Genomic DNA, 15,972 nt, shown 5'->3' on the forward strand with positions numbered 1-15,972 from the left:
TTCTCCAGTCTGGGTTTGGGGTGAGCCGTCCCGGTTTCCTGGACCGTGGCTGGAGATGGTTGCCCCTGACAACCGCGTGGCCAGTAGTAAAGGAACCTTCAGGAAGGCTCGGCCGGCCGCGCTGTGAGCTGCGTTCTGAATAGAAAGAGCTGCGAAGCGGGTTCGGTCCCTGACCCGCAGAAGCACCGATCGATGCGCCCCCGGGAGGAGCTGGGCAGAGGGCGGCTGGCCGTCCTAGCACGGATCGGAGCCAGCGAGGCGTGGGGACTGACCCGGGCCGAGGAAGGACGGGAGGGCTGGGGTCCCTGGGGCTTCCTGGGGTGGCCGGGGGCCCGGCCGCTCAGCGGTGCCGCGGGGGCCCGGCAGGCACCCGACCCTGGTTTCTGTCACAACGCCGCGGAGAATAAATGCGAAGCAGAGTGAGACGGCGCCTGGGGAACTGCAGGGGTCTCCGGGAAAGGGTCCGAGCGCCTCGGGGCTTGGGGAATGAGTTCAGCAGGGTGTGGGACGCTGTCGGCACAGGTGTTAGGAACCCGGGAGCGGAGGGAGGCGGAGACCACTGTGGGCTCCGAGGGGAAAACCTGCCGAGTTAGGGGTGCGGCCTCTACCTGTGAGGGGGGATCAGCGCCCCCTGCCCCTGGGGAAGTGGATGCGGGTCAGTGCGTTCTGGGGGTGGCTGCAGCGGTTTTGAAGCCGTCCCATTGAATTCTAGTCCTTAACCTATGTACTGTTTGTTTTTTTTTTAAATTAGGAATCACTGATTTGGTTTCCTTTAGAGAAATTGCAACATACAAGTCCACTTCGTGTGCTAAGCCCTCCCCTTCCTTCTTTCTCTCTCCTGTTTTCTCTCTTTAGTTTGCTTTTACTTTTGCTACTGTAAATTGAAGCCAGGACTTCGCACACGCTAGGGCAAGTCCGATAAGTACCCAGCTACCTCCCTGGTCACCCCATTTTAAAAATTTTTATTTTGAGACAAGCTCTTCCTAAGTTGCCCGGACTGGCCTTGAACCTCAGCCTTTCTTGGAGCTCCTGCTGTCCACCTGGTGCTGACCCTTCTTCCCCTTCAGCCCCACAGGAGGCAGGTGCCCCCCCCCCGCCCCCAAGAGGCTAAACTCGAACTGTCTGCAGAGCTGGAGGCCGAGCTGCCCTGGGCAGGACACACAGCTCTCCTGGGCTCCCATGGTCCCACAGACATCTCCAGGACCCTCCTTTCCCTGTCACTGGGACATGACCCTGCAGAGTCCTGAGGACAGAGTACACACTTCCATTGACTCTTTTTGAGTCGCAGCATCCGTGTGCTCTCAGTAGCCAGATCACAAGGTTGTGAGGGGCTTGGGCCACCCTGGAAACAGTGAGGGACATGTAGGTTCGAGGTGTCTCCTTCTGGGATGCAGCTACATTTCCCTTTAGTCTCTTGGTTTTGGGGGGGTTTTGGTACCAGGGATCGAACTCAGGCCCTTGCACTTGTGAGACAGGCTGCGGCACCACTGAGCCAAATCCCCAGCCCATTTAGGGAAGACTTGTCTATCTCTGCCTTCCCTGGTAGGCACCAGGGGAGTGCTCCTGCAGACCCCATGGTACTGGGCTCTGGTCTGTCTGTCCATCTGTTCTTCCTTCTGGTGCTGGGAACAATCCAGGTATCCTGTGTGCTAGACAAGCACTCACCACTGAGCAGCGCCTCCAGCACTGGAATCAGCAGCTTTTAAAGTTCCTGAGCAAGGACCATCGTGATGGCACACACCTGTCCTTCTAGCACTCTTCGAGGCTGAAGCAGGAGGATTGCACGTTTGAGCCCAGCCTGGGCTAACTGGCTTAGTGAGATGGTGTCTCAGAATGAAAACTAAAAGGCGCCGGGGATGAGGCTCAGTGCAAAGGCCCCCTTCATCCCCAGCACTAAAAAGGACAGTGGGATGCTGGGTTGAAGTTGTAATGGAGAAGTCACAGGAGTGGACACGAGAGGTGACAGCCTGGGGCAGGGAGAACAGAATGGGGGAGACGTCTCAGGTCAGGCTGCAGTTTTACCTTTCAGGGCACCACACCAGTAGCCACGTTGGTTCGTGGGACTCAGTCAGACCTTAGCCATTGAGTCATGGCGGGGACCTGACGGGGAGGCTGCAGATCCCTGTCCCAGTTGGGTCTCCTCCGTGGCTTCCCCTTTCTAGGTCTCCTCAGGTTTCTCCCTCAGCCAGAGAGCCTTCCAGGGACCAGGGACACAGTGCCCAGGACGAAGGTCCAGTGTGTAGGGAGGATGGGTGTTCTCATGCAGGAGGTGGGGATGAAGAAGTCAAGGGATTCTGGATAACCAGGTTGTGATGTGTGAAAGAGCAAGAGGAGTAGGAGGAGCCGTTATCCCATTGTTATATTTCCCTCCCTGTCACCCTCCCTCCCTCCCTTCCTCCCTCCATCCCTCCGTTTTTATGTTTGTTTGTTTCCTTTTGAGACACGGTCTCACTGTGTAGCTCAAGCTGGCCTTGAAATCTTGGTGATCCTCCTGCCTCAGCCTTCCCAATGCTGGGATTATAGGTGTATGCCACCACCTCTGGCTCCTTCCTATGGTTTTTTTTTTTTTTGGTACCGGGGATCAAACTCAGTCCTTGTGCTTGCACAGCAGGCAGAGAAACCACTGAGCTAAATCCCCAGCCCTCCTTCCAGTTTTGAAACAAGGTCTCGCTATAGCCCAGGTTGGTTTTAAACTCCCTATACCCTGTATCTTTTTTTTTTTTTTTTGGTACGGGGGATCAAACTCAGGACCTTGCGCTTGCAAAGCAGGTGCCAGCACCACTGAACTAAATCCCCGGCCTACCCTCTATCTTTGTTTGTTTGTTTATTTTTGGTACGGAATCGAACTCAGGTCCTTGCACTTGTGAGGCAGGTGATGGAACCACTGAGCTAAATCCCCAGCCCCCTAGCCTCTATCTTATTAGCTGCCTCAAACTGTGATCCTCCTGCCTCAGCCTCTGAAGTGCTACGATTACAGGTGTGGGCCACTATGCCCAGCCACTTTCTCATGGGCATATAATAATACATAAAATATAGTGCCTGTCCAGAGGCATTCAGCCCTACAGATTGGTTCCTGTGTTCTGGGGAAGAAAGAAGATTTCTCACATTTGCTCAGCTCATGGCTGAGACCCTTATAAAAAAAAACGATGGACGAGTCATGAAGGCAGCAGTGGCAGGCGAGAGAGTCAACTGAGTCAACTGTGCCTGTAGGACCTCATGGCCCCGGGGGGCAGGATGGGGCCCCTTGAGGGGAGTGAGGCTGTGCTGGTGGAGAGTGGAACTTGAGCTCAAGGACTGCGCCTGCTGCCCCTCTGGCTCCTGGGCCTCCTCCTGCAGCCCCTCAGCGCCTGCACCCCGGGACCAGGGCAAGCGGCGCTGGGTCTGCTGGCAGCTGGGTTTTGGCCTACCCCATGAAAGTGACACAAGAACTATGCACACAGCCAACACGTTTCCTCAGAATGGCCTTTACACACCTCAGAAATTTATAAATAACTGGATAACTTCATCCAAGTATACTGTGTGGAATTTTTGTCCCTCAAAATTTATTTGAACAATTCAGAAGGGGGACAAACTTTTATTTTATTATATATTTTGGTTCAGCTTATGACTGATACACCTACCAATCCAGTTACCAGTGGACTGGCCGGGGATGTGGCTCATTGGTGCCGCTGCCTGCCTTGCAAGCGCAAGGACCCAAGTTCGATCCCCGGTACCAAAAAAAACAAAGCAATTATCAGTGGACTTCCATTATTCTTTGCAATAACATAAAGCCATAAAGCAGGGCTATGAAGATTGGTTATGACATAACTCAGATAATGAAGTAAATGGAGCTCCTGTTTATGTTATTCGAAGTGGTGGCCTTGTAAAAACTACATCAAAATACATTTGGGTAGGGCTGGGGATTTAGCTTAGTGGTTCCAGCGCCTGCCTCGAAAGCGCAAGGTCCCGAGTTCGATCGCTGGTACCAAAAAACAAAACAAAACAAAAAATTAAAAAACATTTGGGTGGATGACATTGTTCCAATAGCCAAAGATGAAATATTCTGCCCTACAGACTTGGTGCTTCTCTCCTCAGATCCACTTGATGGTTCATGTCACATTACAACTGGTAGTTTGGAGGGAGAAACAAACCTGAAGACACAGGTGGCAGTTCCAGAAACAGCAGTATTACAGACACTTGCCAATCTGGACAGTCTTGTAGCTGATATAGAATGCCTGGAACCGGAAGCAGATTTGTACAGGTTTGTGGGAAGAATGATAATAACGCAGCAAATGGAAGAAATTGTAGGGCCTCTCGACCCACAGAATCTCTTACATCATAGAGGCAGATTAAAAAACACAAAAGAAATTTTTGATGTTGCTGTGTACACCAGAATGGAAACTAAAATGGCATTAAATTACACGAGCAACTCACAGAAAAGATCCGCAGTGGAAAAATCAATGAACACATTTTTTTATAATTTACCCAATAATCCTTATTTCTTTTTTTTTTGGTACCGGGGATCAAACTCGGGACCTTGTGCTTGCAAAGCAGGTGACAGAACCACTGAGCTAAATCCCCGGCCCCAATAATCCTTATTTCTGAAGCCATCATTAGTACTATCTAAAATATACATGGCAAGCTGAAGAAAGATGGGATGAACCTTGGTATAACCAAAAAACAGAACATCAGAGAAATAGTAGTAAGATTCTGAGATTTATTTCTGATTTCCTTGCGTTTTTGGTACTCTACAATTTCATCATTCCAATTGCATTATATGTAACAGTTGAAATGCAGAAATTTCTTGAATCATTTTTTATCTTTTTTTTTTTTTGGTACCGGGGATTGAACTCGGGTCCTTGTGCTTTCAAGGCAGGCAGCAGAACCACTGAGCTAAATCCTCGGCTCTTGAATCATTTTTTATTGGCTGGGATCTTTTTGTTTGTTTGTTTTTGTTTTTGTTTTTTGGTACCGGGGATCGAACTCGGATCCTTGGACTTGCGAGGCAGGCAGTGGAACCACTGAGCTAAATCCCTGGCCCAATGGGATCTTGATCTCTAACATGAGGAATCAGGTCAGAAAGCTCAAGTCAGAACTTCCAATCTGAATGAAGAACTTGGACAGGTGAACTATGTGTTTACAGATAAGACTGGAGTGCTAACAGAAAATGAGCTGCAGTTCTGGGAATGTTCAATTAATGGCATAAAATACGAAGAAATCCATGGTAGACTTGTACTGAAGGACCCACACCTGACTCTTCAGAAGGAAACTTATCTTAGTGGCTTATCCCACCTTAGCAACTTAGCCCGTCTTACAAGCTATTCCTCTTTTAGAACCAGTCCTGAAAATGAAAATGAACCAGTTAAAGAACATGGTCTCTTCTTCAAAGCAGTCAGTCTCTGCCATACTGTGCAGATCAGCAATGTTCAGAAGCTTGCGAGGCAGGCGGTGGAAGCACTGAGCTAAATCCTTGGCCCATCGTGGTCATTTTTATTATATCAGAATAGCTACCCTTGTACAGTACTTTTTTATAAGAAAGTGTGCTTTATCACACCCCAGTTTTTATATCAGTTCTACTGTGTTTTCTCAACAAACACTGTATGACAGCACATACCTGACTTTGTACAATATTTATTTTACTTCTTATCTGTTCTGATATATAGTATTTGGAACAGCATACAGACCCTCATGTATTAAAGAGCAAGCCTACTCTCTACTGGGTTATTAGTAAAAACCATCTCTTAAGCATTAAAACATTTCTTTATCGGACTATCCTGGGCTTCAGTCATGTCTTTTTTTCCCCCCGGTACCAGGGATTGAACTCAGGACTGTGCCCTTGCCAGGCAGGCGCTGGCTCCTCTGAGCTACATCCCTGATCCCAGATCCTATTTTCTGATGGGGAAAGATAGGCTTCTGCTTGGAAATGGCCAGATGTTTGGAAACGGCCAGATATTTGGAAATGACATTTGGCACTTTGGTCTTCACAGTCATGATTAATACAGTCACAGGAAAGGTGGCTTTGGTAACTCATTGTTTGGACCTGGATCAACCATCTTGTTACCTGGGGATCTATTATATTTTATTTTATATTTTCTTTATTTTATAGTGGGATTCTCTGGCCATTCTTGAGCTCCCAGAGTATTTATTCAGCTCCTATCAAGTGGTTCTACTTGGTTTGCCATAACCCTTGTGGTTGTTACTTGTGAATTTCTTTCTTTTTTTTTTTTTTCGGTACCGGGGATTGAACTAGTACCTTGTACTTGTGAGGCAGGTGCCAGAACCACTGAGCTAAATCCCCAGCCTGAGAATCTTTTTAATTAGAGTTATACTAAAGCTTTTCATGGGAAAAGAGAATGTGAATATTAAGGAATTTTGGTACTTCAGTGACTTGTATTGTTAACCCATTAGTGCATTTTAAGTTCACAGAGCAAATTAGGAGAATGCATTTCCCATTACTGACTGCAGTGTGGGTAGTAAATTGATGCCAGTACCAAGTTTCTCTAAACATGCTGTGCCTCAGGCAGTAAACTGTAAGTGCAAAGGGTCTATCGTAGATAGAAATCAGAAATCAGGTCTGCTTACCAAGTTTCAAAATGATGTTTACTTATTTTTTTGCCAGAATATAAAGAAGCTATAGTGGGTAAATTAAAGATCATTTCATTTATTTATTTAATGTCTTCATCATTGGCTCTTTTGCATGCTTTAATCTGGCTACTATAAATTTGTTTTTTTCCTCTCTATCCAAAGGCTCTGTTTATAATAGTATTTTATGACAGTGTTGTAAAGTTCAGCTATATCAATAAAAAACAAATTTGGAGAGTAAAAAAGACTGAAGAGAGAAAACTATGTGCGTGTGTGCGTGTGTGTGTGTGTGTGTCTGTGTGTCTGTGTGTGTGTGTGTGTATACATATGAGTTCTGTTTGTTTTTTGAGACAGGGTCTCCCTTTGTAGTTCAGACTGGCCCTGAACTCACTATGTAGCCCAGGCTGGCCTTGAATTTGTGGCGATACTCCTGCCTCAGCCTCCCCAGATGTGGGCCTTCGTGCTCAGGCCATCATGCCTGGCAGGCATAACAAATCTACTGAAGCCCAGTGCTCTGCAGCACATGTGTGCCTGTGTCTGTGTATGTTCTGGGTGCAACTCCGGTCCCCAGGTTTGGCTGGTGGATGCCAATGACTCAGAATAAGGTGGGGACAGGGTGAGGCCTGTTTGTCCATTTCCCTGTGTCCCCAGAGATAAGGACATTTTCTCCCTGGGCGTAGGGAGACCCCCTCTGGGAGTCAAGTGTTCCGGTACTTGCATGGGACCAGCAGGGGAGCAGGGGAGGCAGATGGAGGGAGATACCTTCCTGCTTCTGATGTCCTCCAGTGCCACACTTGGGGTGGTGCCCTGAACCCCACTCGGCTCCACTCCACACAGAGCACAGTGCCCATTCCCTGGCCAGCTTTCCAGGGGAAAAGAGGGAGGCCCACGGGGTGTGGTGGCGCACACCTGCGATCCCAGCACCCAGGAGGCTGAGGCAAGAGGATCGACGTGAGTTTGGGGCCAGCCTGGACTATAGGGTGAGACCCTGTGTGAAAATAAACAACAAAGTGGCCTCTGAAACTGGGTTGTTGAGAAGGCGCGGATGGAAGGGAGAGTGCAGCCAAAGGAACAGCAATTGCAGGGTTGGGGAGGCAATGAGGTGGGAAGGGGCCGGCAGGAGGAGGAGGCCCCTGGGCCTGGAGTGGAGGGAGAAGGGGAGGCAACGGAGCCGTGACAGCAGGCCACAGGCAGGACTGTGCCATCTTTGCAGAGGGAGGTGGGAGCCATGGAGGGTTCTAGAGTGGAAGAAGGCCCTGATCCGCTATGGCTGGGTGGCCAGAAGCCTATGAAGGCTGAGTGAGGGTGGGATCAGGGGAGTGACAGTGCTGGCCCCGAGTGGCTGTGGGGTGATGTGGAGCAGTCTACCCTGCTGGGGAGCAGGGTTTGGAGGCTGAGGCCGGGCTGTGTGACCAGATCAGCACCCAGCCTACCTGAGGGCAAGTGAATGACAGCACCACAGACTCCGCGGCCTCCCTGATGGGCAGCTGTGACTTTTGAGTTTCCTGAGATTGGGGTGCACTGCCAGGGGGGCGGGGGAAGTGTCTGAGGAGCCATACAGTTGGGGGGTGACTGGAGGTTTTGTTCTTTTTGGGTTTATTTTGAATGTTCAAGTCTGGTCAAGCCAGCCTCATTTTTATTTTTATTTTATTTATTTTTGGTACCAGGGATCGAACTCAGGAACTTGAACTTGTGAGGCAGGTGTGGTACCACTGAGCTAAATCCCCGGCCCCCTTTTTCTGATTGAGACAGGGTCTCGCTATGTAGCCCAGGCTGGCCTCTAACTCGCAGCAATCCTCCTGCTTCAGCCTCCTTCCTGAGTGCTGGGATGTCAGGCCCATGCCCCCACCCCTGACTTCTGAGGTTGGAGTTGCTCTGAGGGTGTGCAGCTGTGGCAGGAGGCCCAGGCTGAAGGTGAGATAATGTGGAGAACGTCTTCCTGGCACTTTGGCACCTCGAAGGCCTTCTAGAAGCTCCCGTGTTGAGTTCATATTGGGTCAGAGTGCACTTTCAGTTGCCTTGGTGAAGCTGTAAGGCTTCCAGCTTTTGGTTCCCAAGGGGATGGTAACTAGCACCTTTTACTTTTAGGTGAGTCATGACACAGAGCTCTTGCGACATGTTATTTTATCATCAGAGCTGTACCAGTAAGAGAAAGAGGAACAGGAATCAGCAGGCAGAAAGGAAGTTGTTGGCGAAAAGCCCAAGGCAGGATCAGTTTTATTTTATTTTATTTTATTTTTTTATTTTTGGTACCGGGGACTGAACTTGGGTCCTTGTGCTTGAGCAGCAGGCAACGAAACCACTAAGCTAAATCCCCGGCCCCAGGATCAGTTTTAAACTACCAAAAAAAAAAAAAGCAGGCCTGGTGGTGCACACCTGTCACCCCAGCACTTGGGAAGCTAAGCCAGGAGGTGCAGAGCAAGGCCAGCCTGAGCTGAGCTATGCAGTGAGTTCAAGGCCGCTAGCCTGAACTACACAGCGAGACCCTGTATCAAAACAAACTGAGTGTGGTGGCACAAACCTGTCATCCCAGCAGGAGGATCACTGTGAGCTTGAGGCCAGCCTGGGCTTCACAGTGAGACCCTGGCTCAAAAAGCAAAAAAGACACTGGTTTTAGAAAAGGGAAGATCTTGAAAGGTCTAAGAAAAGCGTCCTTGAACGGGGTGAGGAGGTTGTGTGTGTGAGCTGTGTGGCCAACTTGAGGCTGGCGTGCAGGGTCGGGCAGGGGTCTCAGCAGAGTCCGGGTCTGGGGACGTCCTGGGACAGCGTCAGTGACACCATCACAGCAGCACGTGGTCCCTGAGGCCCTGAGAGGCACTGTCACATGGTACCGTTCACATTCATTTTGCCACAGTGGGAAAGAAAAAGGAGGACTTGGGAGGCTGAGGCAGGAGGGACCCAAGTTCAATGCCGGCCTGGGCAACTGAGCAAGACCCAGTCTCAAAAAATAAAAGGGAGGGGTTTGGGGATTTAGCTCAGTGGTTTTGCCGCCTGCCTGGCAAGGGCAAGGTCCTGAGTTTGACCCCTGGTGCTAAGAAGTGAAAAAAAAAAAATAATAAAAGGGGTGGGGGGGACACAGTGCTGAGTCCAAACCCAGGATGGGAGGAGGGGGCGACAGTGCGGAGCTCTGCTCAAATGTCCTCCAAACCACTGCTCAACCTTGGCTGGAACCCTGGCCGCACCTGCGTCAGCCCTGACGCCTGGGCCGTGTCAAGGGCTCCAGCTGGCGACCTTGTCCTGCCCAAGAAGGCCGTCAGAGCCTGGTGGCCTCGGGTCTCAAGAGGGGAGGTCACCCTGCTTGGCACAACACTTCCCTCTGCATTCTTCATAGAAAAAAAATCTGCAGAGCATGGTGGCACAGGCCTGTAATTCCAGCACTTGGGAGCTTGAGGCAGGAGGATCGCTGTGAGTTCCAGGCCAGCTTGAGCTACACAGTTGAGTTCAGAGACAGCCTGAACTACAAATGGAGACCCTGCCTCAAAAAACAGAAAAAGAAAAGAAAAAAATCTACTCCTGTATTTTTTTTCTTTTTTTTTGGATGATTTTCTTTTTTTTTGGTACCAGAGATCAAACTTGGGTCCTTGTGCTTGCTCAGCAGGCAGTGAAACCACTGAGCTAAATCCCTGGCTCTCATTTTTTGTTTTTTGGTGGTAGTAGGCATGGATCCCAGGGCTCCCCACATGCTGGGCAGGTGCGCACCACTGAGCCGAATTCCCAGTGTCTGATGATTTTGAGGAACAGCTGTACTGCTTTCCACAGAAGCAATACCATTTTCCCAATTTCCTTTTTAAAAATTTGACAATGCTGGGGATGGAACCCAGTGCCTTTGCACCAAACTACATGCTCAGCCATTTTTTTTTTTGGTACCAGGGATCAAACTTGGGATCTTGCGCTTGCAAGGCAGGCAGCGGAACCACTGAGCTAAATCCCTGGCCCTCTTTGGCCTTTTCTATGAAATTTTGTGTTGTCCAGGCTGGGCTTGAACCTCTGACCCTTCTGCCTCAGCTTCCCAGAGTTCTGGGACGACAGGCATGCCCCACCATGCCCACTGCTTTTAATAGTTCACAGGGTGACTGCTGAATGGTTAAGATGGTGCCACCAAGAGGTAAAGATAAACACCTCAGGTCCTGGCTGGCAGATGCCGAGCCCCAGCTGTATCAGCTGTGGTTTTACCTGCACCTAGGCGCTTGCTGACCCGACACGCTTGGGACCAGAAGTGTCTCCGATTGGGGTTTTTGAGGTGTGAGGATATCTGCATATATGTAATGGGGCTGGGGATGAGATTCAGTCTTTTGTGTTCTGTGCCTGACCAAAGCCAGTGACGAACTTGTCGAAGGCTCACGGGCGTCAGGTCCCCCCAAAGGCCTGAGTGTGGAGCATTTCAGTTGGGGTGGCGGCCTGGGTCTGGTGGATGTCAGGGTCAAAGCCTCTTGCTATGCACCTGTTTCTTCCTGAGGGTCCTCTCTAGGGCTTCTAAAAACAGCTCAGAGCAGAGCTTCCCCGTTGGGGCCCCAGGTGTCCAGAGGTTTCTCCTTGTGGGCCCAGGACCAGAGCCAGGGCTGCTGTTCCCCGAGCTGCTCACAGCCTCGTCCTGGGAGGCAGTGTCTCACTGTGCAGTCCACGCTGGCCTTAGACTCGAGACCTGGCTCAGGCCCCATAGTGGGGATCACGGGGTGCATCGCGCTGGGGCCAAAGGGCCTGCAGAAGAGGGGCCGTGAGTGGCAATGCCCAGGGCACATGGTGTGAAACGTGGGCTCAGCCAGATCTGGGAACATGGGGCTGGGTGGCGCTGGGCAGAGGTGACTGCCTGCTCCCCAAGTACTGCGACTGCACGAGGTCCGAGTCCCAGGCCACAGGCAGCAGGAAGAGGTGACTGCCCACGTCCAGCAGTGCAGTGCAGTACGGGCGTCGCCAGGTGGAGGGAAAGGGCTGGCGGCTGGCGTGGGATACAGGTGGCGAGGACACAGGCAGATGAATCAGGTGGACCGAGGTGGGTCTCAGATACCCGAGAGTGCCAGTGCTCTGGCCGAAAAGTTATCTTACTATAGGAGAAACCTGGCAGACCATGATGGAAACGAGCAGCCACCTCCTCTGTTGATGTAAACACTAGTGTGGAATCGGGAAGTGTTTGCCTCAGGTTTTGAGACAAGAGGCTTTGTGTGTAGTTCAGGATGGTCTCATGAGCCTCCTGCTTCATCCTCCTGAGTGCTGGGATCACAGGTGTGCACCACTGTGCCTAAGAAACAGTTTTTGTTTTGAGACAGGGTCTTGCTATGTAGGCCAAGCTGGCCTCTTAACTCTCAGTGATCCTCCTGCCTCAGCCTTGCGAGTGCTGGGATCACAGGTGTGTGCCACCACGACCAGTTTGAGGCAGATCTTAAAGTGGACAGGTGACCAGGGCCTTGGGAGCCTGGGAAGCCCATTCTGCCCTGCCCGCAGCACAGTTCAGGCAGAGGATTTCTGCTGTCCACGGGAACGTGGCAGTGACATGGCCCTGGGCAGTCAGCCACTATGCATGCCATGGCCAAGCCACAGCTGCCCCTTGCTGGATGCCCCACAGGCATCTTGCCCTTCTGTGCTCCAGGACTCCACGGCTCCTTCCGTGTGTGTTAGTGAGATCAGAGTTGTCCGGGGAAGCTCACCACATGGTACTGCCTGGTGGTTAGAGGGGTGGGGTCTGCTGGGGCTCATGGTGTGTGTGTGTGTGTGGGGGGCACTCAGTCCGAGGCAGGACAGCTGGGCAGCAGGGCCAGGCAGAGGGAAACCAGGATGTGGAGGGAGGGAGGAGAAAGCAGGATTGTGTGTGTATGTGTGTGAGTGTGAAGAGATGGAGCCCAGGGCCTCATGTGTGCTGTGCAGCTGCTCCACAGCTGGGCTCACCTCCCGCCCCCTTTTTCTTATTTCCTGTTTTACAGTAGGATCTTCCTAAGTTGCCTAGGCAGGGTGGAATTTTTGGTCCTCTTGGCCCAGCTTCTCAAGTAGATGTGCATGTGCATCGCCACACTGTGTCGTGCTTGGGTTCCTGGGGCTGGGAACATGGGGAGGGCGGCTCCAGGCTGTCCTGCTCTGCGGCAGGGAGTGGCAATAAGGCTGAGTCCCAAAAACCCACCCTCAGCAGTCACTTGGTGACACTTCTGCTGTGCTCTGATGGTCACCAGCGGTCCCGAGCTCACCCACACTCGAGGACAGCGGGGCTCAGAGGTGCAGGGAGGTGGCATCAATGCCAGATGGGCTGTACCCCCCCCCCGGGACCTTGTGAGCCAGAGCTGCCCAGGCCCTCCCCCACACCCACCCATCTCCCGGCTGTGAGCAGGGCAGGCAGACAGGGGAGCTGCGCTCGGTTGCTGGTTTAATTTATTACTGCTTGACATCCAGTGACACTGACGTACCCGCCGGCCGTGCCCATGAGCCTGGCCTGCCCAGAAGGTACAGTACGAGGGGTGGGCAGCCACACACATGCACCCACGCTGCACTACAGTGACCTGATGCTGCGACAGCGCTGTGGGAGGGCGCAGGGCGCTGCACCTCGGCCATCGCCACTGCTGCATGGCTTGCTCTAAACAGTTAATGCTGTGACCCACACCACTGCTGGGCCGGGCCACACACAGTCCTACAGCTGTCGCATAAACACGGAGTTCACGTCTATACAGTTTCCCAGGCTGAACTACGTCTGCTGCTACCCGTTACGCTAAGGGCTATGCCGGCTCTCGATGGAGGCGTGGAATGTCGGCTCAGTCCTCCTCGCTGCCACTTCCTGAGCGGTCCTGAGGGGACAGGAGAGGGGTGAGTTACTGCTGCCCCTCCACACCACGCTGGTGCCTGTCCCACCCTGGGTCATAGGTCCTGCGGTACCCCATCCCCTCTGGCCTTTGCTGCTCGGTAAGCACCCTGGCAGGGCCACATGCACCTTGGTGGACAGTGGGGGCGCAGTGACAACCCAGACCCCAGGCTGGGCATTTAGCTCAGTGGTGCCCGCCTGCCTGGAAGGCACAAGGTCCTGAGTTCGATCCCCAGTACCAAAAAAAAAAAGTATTCGCTGGGTATGGTAGCACACACCTGTCATCCCAGCACTCAGGAGGCTGAGGCAGAAGGACTGCCCTGAGTTTGAGGCCAGCCCGGGCTACGTATTTTGTAGTTCTGAGACTGTCTCACAACACAACAAAACAAAACAAAACAAAACGGACCCGCGGGCCACCTCTGTTAGGGTCAGACCGGTCCCCAGGACTTGACTTTGGAGCTGTAACAACAGCCGGGAGCCAAACAAAGCAACGCGTGGTGCTGACCAAGCCTCTGTGGGGCCCAGCCCCGAGCCATGGTGTCCCTGTCAAAACAGGTGGACACGGAGCCTCAGAGGGGAAGGGCCGGGCTACGGCCGCGGGCACCAGGGACGCCTGCTGTGGAGGCCCCGCCTGTCTCTGCAGCCCCGGGACGTCCCCGCTGACCGCCCGGCCGCTTCACGGCCCTCACCTCCTCCTGCTCCTCCTCACTGTCGTCGTCGCTCACGACCGGCTTGGCCCGGGACCCTCGGCTGGGCCTGCGGCGGCTGCCCTTGAGCCGGTCCTGGGCCTTCTCCTTGCGGCCCAGCTTAATCTTCACCTTGACAGAGCGGGCTGCAGGCGGGCGGCAGGCGGAGGTGAGTTGGGTGGGGCGCTGGGCCCGCCCCCCCCCCCCGCCCCCGCCCCCGCCCCCGCCCTCCCGGCGGACTCACACTCGGACTCCGAGCCCTCCTCCTCGGCTTCCTCCTCCTCCTCGCTCTCTTCGCCCTCACTGTCCTCCTCCTTCTCGATCTTCTGCCGGACACTGGTGAAGACCGACTGCAGCACGATGGAGTCCTCGTAGATCTGGGGAGAGGATGGGGCTGAGGAGGGGCCCAGGCCCCGCTCCGAAGAAAGGGCAGGGACAGGTGCGGTGCCTCCCTGCCTCCCTCCCTGCATGGGCACGGCGGGTGAAGGCAAACCCTGCTGCAGCTGCTCCCCTCACCCTTGGCGAAGCAACACACTTAGGGGACGGGTGGCAGGGTGAGGGTTTCTGTTTCCCTACGGGAAAGGGCGCCTTTTGGCAGAGCTGGTCCAGAGACTGAAACCGCATGGCGCACCCTGGGCCCATAGGGGTGGAGGGAGGTGAGCGGCCAATGCCGTATGGGGCTGGGACTGTCCTCTGGAGCAAATGTATACTGCTCTTCCAAACAGCAGAATGGGAATTCTTTAAAAACCCTGTCAACTTGCCCCACATGGTGGTGCAGGCCTATAATCCTAGCACTCAGGATGCTGAGGCAGGAGCATCTCCATGAGTCCAAGGCCAGCCAGGGCTACACAGGGAGACCATCTCACAAAACAACCCCCCGCCCCCGCATCAGTCGGGCAGGGAGCAGGAGATGCGGGTGTTTACCAGCGAGCCCTCCAGGTTGAAGGTCTGCGCGTTCTGGCAGAGCAGCATCACGTCCTTTTCAAGGTCGTTGAGGCTACGGTACTTGTGGTTGCGGATGCGCTCCTGTGGGAGGGAGACACTTCAGCTGGGCCCTGCAAGCCTGGCTCCCCCGACACCAGGGTCCCCAGGAGCCAGGGACTTGGCCCTGCCCGGGCTGCCCCCCACGGCCCCATGGTTACCTTGATCTTCTTGAAGTCCACAGGCTTGCGGATGAGCTCGTAGTACTCAGGCAGCTCCTTGCGGGAGGGCAACTGGATGAATACCTCACTGAGCTGCCGTCCACTGCTACTGCAAGGCAGGGCGGGCGAGCATCACCGCCAGGCTGTCTACTGCCTGGGGTCCCCCACCTCCTGTCATTTATGGGCTCTAAAGCAGGCTAGGGAGGTGTTTCCTGCACCTGGTGTGACTTATGGAACGTGTTCCTGTCCCTGCCGGCGATGCTCCCCAGGGCGCCACCCTGCCTGGCTTGGCATGGGATGCCTGTGTCCTGAACTTGCGACTCTGGTGGTGGCCTTGCAAGACAGTGACCTTCAGATAACGTGGCAAGAACTGGAGGCCTCAGCAAGCCGGCTGCCATCACTGGGATTCCTGCTGGCCCCGGCGTGGGAAGCCTCCTTACTCCCCAGCTTTCCTGAGTCCACTCAGAGATGAACGAGCACTGTTTCCCTTGGCCTGTGTGTCCATCAGCAGACGCAGTGTCATCCAAGTCCTAGCCCAGGTGGCTGCACCAGCACCACTTTCCACATTTCTTTTTTTCTGTTTTTTTGAGACACAGTCCTTGCAGTGTAGTTCAGCCTGGCCTTGAACTCTTGGTGATCTTCCTGCCTCAGCCTCTGGAGTGCTAGGATTACAAGTGTGCCTGTGCCACCACACCCAGAGCCATTGTTTCTTCAAGGGAACTCCCAGGTACAAAGCCACCCACCTTACCCTGCTGCCTGGGTGTCCTGAGCAAGCCTGTTCTCCTAGTCACTGTCATGGAGGTAA

At 53.3% G+C, this 15,972-nt stretch overlaps 2 protein-coding genes across 6 annotated transcripts in view; one reads left to right on the forward strand and one right to left on the reverse strand.

Annotated features, from left to right (window-relative positions):
- Positions 1-192: 192 nt before the first annotated feature.
- On the forward strand, positions 193-4,696 carry LOC101708520 (uncharacterized). The gene is made up of 3 exons (XM_087201424.1): positions 193-419; positions 3,337-3,379; positions 3,894-4,696. Exons 1-3 carry the CDS (start codon positions 193-195, stop codon positions 4,569-4,571), a joined length of 948 nt encoding a protein of 315 aa, XP_087057550.1. The 3' UTR covers positions 4,572-4,696.
- Positions 4,697-12,898: 8,202 nt separating this feature from the next.
- Smarca4 (SWI/SNF related BAF chromatin remodeling complex subunit ATPase 4) overlaps positions 12,899-15,972 on the reverse strand; it is a 92,865-nt gene continuing 89,791 nt past the window's right edge. For 3 of the 5 annotated variants that reach the window (XM_021245149.2, XM_087201603.1, XM_021245151.2), the window contains 5 exons: positions 15,168-15,276; positions 14,950-15,051; positions 14,270-14,402; positions 14,029-14,171; positions 12,899-13,325 (listed from right to left, as the gene is read on the reverse strand). In XM_021245149.2, coding sequence (XP_021100808.1) covers positions 13,293-13,325; positions 14,029-14,171; positions 14,270-14,402; positions 14,950-15,051; positions 15,168-15,276 — 520 coding nt within the window. In that variant the 3' untranslated portion in view covers positions 12,899-13,292. The remainder of the gene's footprint in view (positions 13,326-14,028; positions 14,172-14,269; positions 14,403-14,949; positions 15,052-15,167; positions 15,277-15,972) is intronic. The other 2 variants (XM_021245152.2, XM_087201602.1) reach the window with 1 other exon arrangement.

Source organism: Heterocephalus glaber, unplaced genomic scaffold, assembly GCF_053883595.1.
Source record: "Heterocephalus glaber isolate CG9 unplaced genomic scaffold, H.glaber_assembly_v1.0 deba00001760, whole genome shotgun sequence".
NCBI lineage: Eukaryota > Metazoa > Chordata > Mammalia > Rodentia > Bathyergidae > Heterocephalus > Heterocephalus glaber.